General features: G+C 42.1%; 1 protein-coding gene across 2 annotated transcripts in view; it reads left to right on the top strand.

The window, feature by feature from the left end:
* Window positions 1-7500, top strand: part of LOC128688499 (angiopoietin-1) — a 45131-nt gene that overhangs the window by 7033 nt on the left and 30598 nt on the right. For both annotated transcript variants that reach the window (XM_070084415.1, XM_070084414.1), the window contains 3 exons: window positions 4212-4352; window positions 5722-5834; window positions 6502-6666. In XM_070084415.1, coding sequence (XP_069940516.1) covers window positions 4212-4352; window positions 5722-5834; window positions 6502-6666 — 419 coding nt within the window. The remainder of the gene's footprint in view (window positions 1-4211; window positions 4353-5721; window positions 5835-6501; window positions 6667-7500) is intronic.

Below are 7500 nucleotides of genomic sequence, written 5' to 3'. Positions count from 1 at the left end.
ATCACCACCACCATCACCACCATCACCAACACCACCACCATCACCACCATCACCATAATCACCACCAACAACACCACCACCATCACCATAATCACCACCAACACCAACACCACCACCACCATCACCACCACCACAACCACCACCACCATCATCACCAACAACCATCACTATCTCTATAAACAGAACTTCTAGGAAAATATTGACCATCCTGCGACGTGTTTCTCCCCGAAGAACACAGTATTCCACTGTTCTCTCATGAACGAGAGTCACATCACCCATTCAAGGTCTGCTGAGTATAACTCCACACACTATTAGTATATACGCAAACGTAAGCATATATGAATATATATATATATATATATATATATATATATATATATATATATATATATATATATATATATATATATATATATATATATATATATATATATATATATATATATATATATATATATATATATATATATATATATATATATATATATATATATATATATATATTCCAGCGGTATTTAAAGGTAGCCAGGCCTGTGTGTATCCTAGCGGTGTTGAAATGTGATCTCCGAGGCCAGAGGAAACGTAAACAGGTTTCAGCAGGACCCGGCTGTTGTTTGCAGCAGCTGGCATCTCAGCCACTTTTGTTTACAAACGTAATATCGGTTTTCGCTCATCCGCAGTTTGTTTTGTTTCTTTGCTTTACTCTTTTTCGTGGATTTTTTTGGTGTGTGTGTATTTGTTCCGGAGTTTTATTTTTGTTGTTGTTGTTGTTGGGTGTGAATCGAGTTATTTTGGTATAGTTTTTAATTTGAGTTATTCGTGTTTTGTTTTCTTTCACACATACAAACACACACACACACACACACACACACACACACACACACACACACACACACACACACACACACTCGATCGAAGACCAGGCAGAACTACAAAGGGATCTGGACAGGCTGCAGACCTGGTCCAGCAATTGGCTCCTGGAGTTCAATCCCACCAAGTGCAAAGTCATGAAGATTGGGGAAGGGCAAAGAAGACCGCAGACGGAGTACAGTCTAGGGGGCCAGAGACTACAAACCTCACTCAAGGAAAAAGATCTTGGGGTGAGTATAACACCAGGCACATCTCCTGAAGCGCACATCAACAAAATAACTGCTGCAGCATATGCGCGCCTAGCAAATCTCAGAACAGCATTCCGACATCTTAATAAGGAATCATTCAGGACCCTGTACACCGTGTACGTTAGGCCCATATTGGAGTATGCGGCACCAGTTTGGAACCCACACCTAGCCAAGCACGTGAAGAAACTAGAGGAAGTGCAAAGGTTTGCAACAAGACTAGTCCCAGAGCTAAGAGGTATGTCCTACGAGGAGAGGTTAAGGGAAATCAACCTGACGACACTGGAGGACAGAAGAGATAGGGGGGACATGATAACGACATACAAAGTACTGAGAGGAATTGACAAGGTGGACAAAGACAGGATGTTCCAGAGATTGGACACAGTAACAAGGGGACACAGTTGGAAGCGGAAGACACAGACGAATCACAGGGATGTTAGGAAGTATTTCTTCAGCCACAGAGTCGTCAGTAAGTGGAATAGTTTGGGAAGCGATGTAGTGGAGGCAGGATCCATACATAGCTTTAAGCAGAGGTATGATAAAGCTCACGGCTCAGGGAGAGTGACCTAGTAGCGATCAGTGAAGAGGCGGGGCCAGGAGTTCGGACTCGACCCCCGCAACCTCAACTAGGTGAGTACAACTAGGTAGGTGAGTACACACACACACACACACACACACACACACACACACACACACACACACACACACACACACACACACACACACACACACACACATACATACACACACACATACACACAAGCACGTCAAATACGTCAAGCACGTCAAGAAATCAGAGAAAATACAAAGGTTTGCAGCAAGGCTAGTTCCGGAGCTCAGGGGAATGTCCCATAAAAGGTTGAGGGAAATCGGCCTGACGACACTGGAGGACAAGAGGGTTAGGGAAGACATGATAACGACATACAAAATGCTGTGTGGAACAGATAAGGTGGACAGAGACAGGATGTTCCAGAGAGGGGACACAGAAACAAGGAGTCACAATTGGAAGCTGAAGACTCAGACGAGTCACAGAGATGTTAGGAAATATTTCTTCAGTCATAGAGTCTTCAGGAAGTGGAACAGTTTAGCAAGTGACGTAGTGGAGGCAGGAACCATGCATAGCTTTAAGACGAGGTATGACAAAGATCAGGAAGCAGAGAGAGGACCTAGTAGCGATCAGTGAAGAGGCGGGGCCAGGAGCTGAATCTCGACCCCTGCAACCACAATTAGGTGAGTACAATTAGGTGAGTACACTCACACACATACACACACACACACACACACACACACACACACACACACACACACACACACACACACACACACACACACACACACACACACACACAGGAGAAGAGTGGTGGAGCACCTAGAAAGGAATGAGCTTGTAACCGACAACCAGCACGGTTTCAGAGACAGGAAGTCTTGAGTCACGAACCTACTGGAGTTCTATGACAGGGTGACAGCAGTAATACAAGAGAGAGAGGGGTGGAGAGATTTCGTTTTCTTGGACTGCAAGAAAGCGTTTGACACAGTTCCACACAAGAGATTAATGCAAAAACTGGAGAACCAGGCAGGGATGACAGGGAAGGCACTGCAATGGATCAGAGAATCATGGTACGTGGAGAGGTGTCAGAGGGGGCGCCTGTCACGAGCGGGTTTCCACAGTGGTCAGTCCTAAGACCGGTGCTGTTTCTGGTATATGTGAATGACATGACGGAAGGAATAAACTCGGAAGTGTCCCTGTTTGCAGATGATGTGAAGTTGATGAGAAGAATTCAATTGGACGAGTACCAGGTGGAACTACAAAGCTATCTGGACAGGCTGCAGGCCTGGTCCAGAAACTGACTCCTGGGGTTCTACCCACCAAGTGCAAAGTCATGAAGATTGGGGAAGAGCAAAGAAGATCGCAGACGGAGTACAGTCTAGGGGGCCAGAGACTTCAAACCTCACAAAAGGAAAATGATCTTGGGGTGAGTATAACACCGCGCACATCAACCAAATAACTGCTGCAGCATATGGGCGCCTAGCTAACCTAAGAACAGCATTCCGACATCTCAGTAAGGAATTTCAGGACCCTGTACACCGTTATGTCAGGCCTATATTGGAATATGCAGCACCCGTTTGGAACTCACACCTAGCCAAGCACTTAAGAAAATTAGAGAAAGTGCAAAAGTTTGCAATAAGACTAGTCCCGGAGCTAAGGCGCATGTTCTACTAGGAGAGGTTAATGGAAATCGACCTGACGACACTGGAGGACAGGAGAGATATGGGGGATATGATAACGACATATAAAATACTAAGAGGAATCGACAAGGTGGACAGAGACAGGATGTTCTCGAGATGGGACACCACAACAAGGGGACACAGTTGGAAGTTGAAGACTCAGATGAATCACAGGGATGTTAGGAAGCATTTCTTCAGTCACAAAGTGTAGAGGCGGAGTCAGGAGCTGTAACTCGATCTCTGCCGCCACAACTAGGTGAGCACACACTCATACACATTCACGCACACACTCACACGTTAAGCAATTTCATTCTCTCTTTCTCTCTCTAATGAAAGAAATGAAATTTCTTACCGACCCTTTCGTTTAGTAGCAAAACTGAATAAATATAAATATAAATTTTTAAATTACATTAAATAGCACATCTCTGTAATAGTGTAACGAATTTTTTCAGTACGCAAAAACAAAATCGCATAGCCTACATTAAAAAGCCATACTATAGCTGTTTGCTACATTAAATATTAACAACATGGCGGCTCGACCTATTTAATCAGTGGTCGTGGTAACTGTTTGTTGAGCGGTGTTCTGCAGCCTGGTCATGGAACAAGAGCAAGACGCAGTGTGTTGTGTTTCAACTCATTCACTCCCATAATCCCTCTTCCTTCCCTCCCTCCCTGGCTCCCTTGCTCTCTCCTTCCCTTCCTTCCTCCATCCTTTACTCACTCCGTATCTTCTCACTGCTGGCTGAACACCCGTAAGTGAATATCGATATCATATTCTATTATGACATTTACGGTAATAATGATCAAGAGAAAAACGTAACTGTAAGATGTATGGTTATCCAAGTGTACATTGCAAATTGTTTGCTACAGATTGCCATAGAGTTGATATCGACCCTGGAAAAGGCACGAGAAACCCCAGGATTCCTCCCAAGAGATTGTTCTGATCACCACTGGCAACAACCCGAGGCTCCCACTGGTGTCTTCCAGATTTACCCAACTATGGACAGTAAGGTACAGTAGCGTGTGTGTTCCAGACCATCCATAGCTTTTAAGGTAGAAAAACAAAGTCCCAGACATAACAAATCCTGGATCCTGAAGTAGAGCAGTAAATTCCAAAGGTAACCCAACAATCAGCCTAAAATGCAAGAAGTAGTAATGGTAGAATTACCGACAGAATGTTAGGCAAATGGACACAGATGTAACTAATGTGACATTTTACTGTGAAAAAGTTCCTGGAGAGCGAAACGTTACCACAATAAAATGTCACATTAGTTGCATCTGTGCCCGTTTACCTAACATTCTGTCGGTAATTCCATTATTATACTTCATGCCTTTCAGCACCTTCTTGTTTATCCCAAGTGTATAACGACTTATTTCCGCTAGTTTATCCTTTTCAATTCTCTCCTCTCTTCTGTCTCCCTTCCCCTCTTGTCATTACTTTCATGATAACTACCAATAAAAAAGCCACAACTCTGCCAGCATGGAGCACAATGAATATGTAAATTCCATATGGGCGGAAAACAAAACACAGAGTAGAAATGATCAAATCCTTTCCATGTTATGTTTTTTGTCAGTGTGATATTTACCCGGTATATATATCATAATATTGGGGTGAATTTATATTAGTGTATTCTAGAATTCTTCCAAGGTCACAGTATTATATTTCAAGATTATACTTGGAGTATACCTGGAGAGGGTTCCGGAGGTCAACTCTCCCGCGGCCCGGTCTCTGACCAGGCTCATATAAGTGGAATTCCGCATATTTAAAGATGGCTTCTTGAAGACGGGATCTGAAGGTGCTGAAAGTTCATAGCAAGAATAAGCACATCTAAATTAAGAGCTTTTTTTTTGAGACATTTTAAGCAACGTCAGAAATTTCTGTTATTTTGAATTTTAGGTTGTATTGTAGGCCTACTAAAAATTATCATCTCACAGGCGCAGTAGGCCCTTAATCCAGCCCAGACGCTATATAATTCCTCAGGGCCCCTCTCTTCCCCATTCTCAGATAAAATACTAATAACTGCAACAGGTGTCAGCTTGCAATTTCAAGTGCTTGCCTGGGAGCTCATAAAGCAAGAGGGAGGCGGTATCAAGATGCGGCCGTCTCTCACCCTGACAGCTTTCATGGAAAGCAAGAGTCTTTCATTTCTGAAACTCTCTGTCATCATTTTCCTTCTTTTCGCTTACAGCTCTCTTCAGCTTTCATTTTTTCCCCTCACTGTTCACCTTGTTCTTTATTCTGTATGTTACGACAGCGCGACCCCGATGGTAGTTTCAAGACTGCTTATGTCTGGGTTCCAATCTCGTTCTCGAGGCTGATTTTTTTTAATGTAAACGCGTGTGATAAACCTTAAAGAAGAATCTTCATACTATTTTCTAGGCTCCCATATCTGCTTTCTGCGAAATGGGCGACGAGAATGCTAAGGAGACAGGAGGGTGGACCGTTATACTCAGGAGGCGTAATACTACATTCGGACTTACTAACTTCAACAGGTAAGCCGTGATCTCCCTCACACAATGCTTTCACGTTTGCTTTATCTCTCTCTCTCTCTCTCTCTCTCTCTCTCTCTCTCTCTTTACAAAGTATCAACTATACAAATATTCTTGCAATCTAAAATACATTCCGCATAGTAGATACAACGGAGCATAGTAGTAATAGGCTTACTGGTCCTATTTTCACTCGGTCATTTTTCTTCTCTTATATATACCATATATGGCGACTTTATATATATATATATATATATATATATATATATATATATATATATATATATATATATATATATATATATATATATATATATATATATATATACAGAGAGAGAGAGAGAGAGAGAGAGAGAGAGAGAGAGAGATTCAGTTTAGATACGTATTTAGCTCTTCAAAATAATTCCAAATCTATTTATTTCTTAAATAAGTTTGTTCTCCCAAATAATATAAAAAAATAATGTTTCCCCAATTATTTTCCAACATATTTATTCAACAAATATTTTACAATGTTTCAGAAGATGAAAGTCATTTCACAGATTGTCTGGTGAATGTTGCCTTCATTATCTCTCCCTTTTTTTGTGTGGCATCAGTAAAAAAAACAAATAGCTTTTTAGAGTGAATATTATTCTATATATTTTTTATTGTTTTTTTCTGCGAATTTCTCCAACAGAACGTGGGCTGAGTACCGCCAAGGTTTCGGCATCCCGGGGGAGGGAGAGTGGTGGTTCGGTCTGGGAGCTCTTCACGCTCTCACCTACCGTCAGCCCTACGAGGTCCGCTTTCTCATGCACGACATCGAGCGGGGCTACTTTCATGCCAGTTACTCCAACTTCAGGTAGGTTCCAAGCTCAGTTCTTCAATTTTAGGTAAGTTCCAGGCTTAGTTTCCCAACGTCAGGTAAGTTTCACACCAAGCACTCCAACTTCAGGCAGGTTCCAAGCCTAGTTCTCAAACTTTAGATAGGTTCCAGGCTCAGTTCGCCAACGTCAGTTAGGTTTCAGACCTGGTACTCAAACTTCCGGTAAGTTTCAAGTTCTCTTCTCCAACTTCAGGCAAATTCTAGGCACAGTACTTCAACTTCAGGTGGCTTCTCGGCCCATTACTACTACTGACTTTGGGTAAGCTTCCATTGCAGTACTCAACCTTCAGGCATTTCAGATCCAGTACTCAACTTCAGGTAAGTTCCAGGCCATATATACCACCTTCAAGGAGATTTTAGGGTCCATAAATCACTCTCAGACAGGTTTCAGGGTCCTTACTGCACCTTCAGGTAAATATTAATACCCATATTCTTCTTTCACGTAGATTTTAGGCACGTAAACTGATTCTGTGGGTCCTTTTATAAGCTTGAAGACGGGTTTTACTGATCTTACATCATCAGGTAGGATTTTAGGCATTTTAAGGACACAATGCATAGTTCAGGAAAGGTTCATGCTTATTATACTACCCTTGTGCTCGTTCCGAAACCTTATGGCACGAAACCTTATGGCATCAGTTCAATTTCATACCTATATTTGTTTTTCAGTGCAAAGGAACACCTTCTCCCCTTTACAAATTCTGGAATATTTGCTGCTTCAAAAATGACTCTTAAGAGTATGTCATTTTTCAGGTGGAACTTATCTTCTCTTTGATGTGCATTTATATTTTAGGAAGGTGCATTTTTAAACCG

Source organism: Cherax quadricarinatus, chromosome 13 (genome assembly GCF_038502225.1).
Source record: "Cherax quadricarinatus isolate ZL_2023a chromosome 13, ASM3850222v1, whole genome shotgun sequence".
Classification (NCBI taxonomy): domain Eukaryota; kingdom Metazoa; phylum Arthropoda; class Malacostraca; order Decapoda; family Parastacidae; genus Cherax; species Cherax quadricarinatus.
Note: the sequence above shows the minus strand (reverse complement) of the source record. Positions and strands in the feature narration are given on the sequence as shown.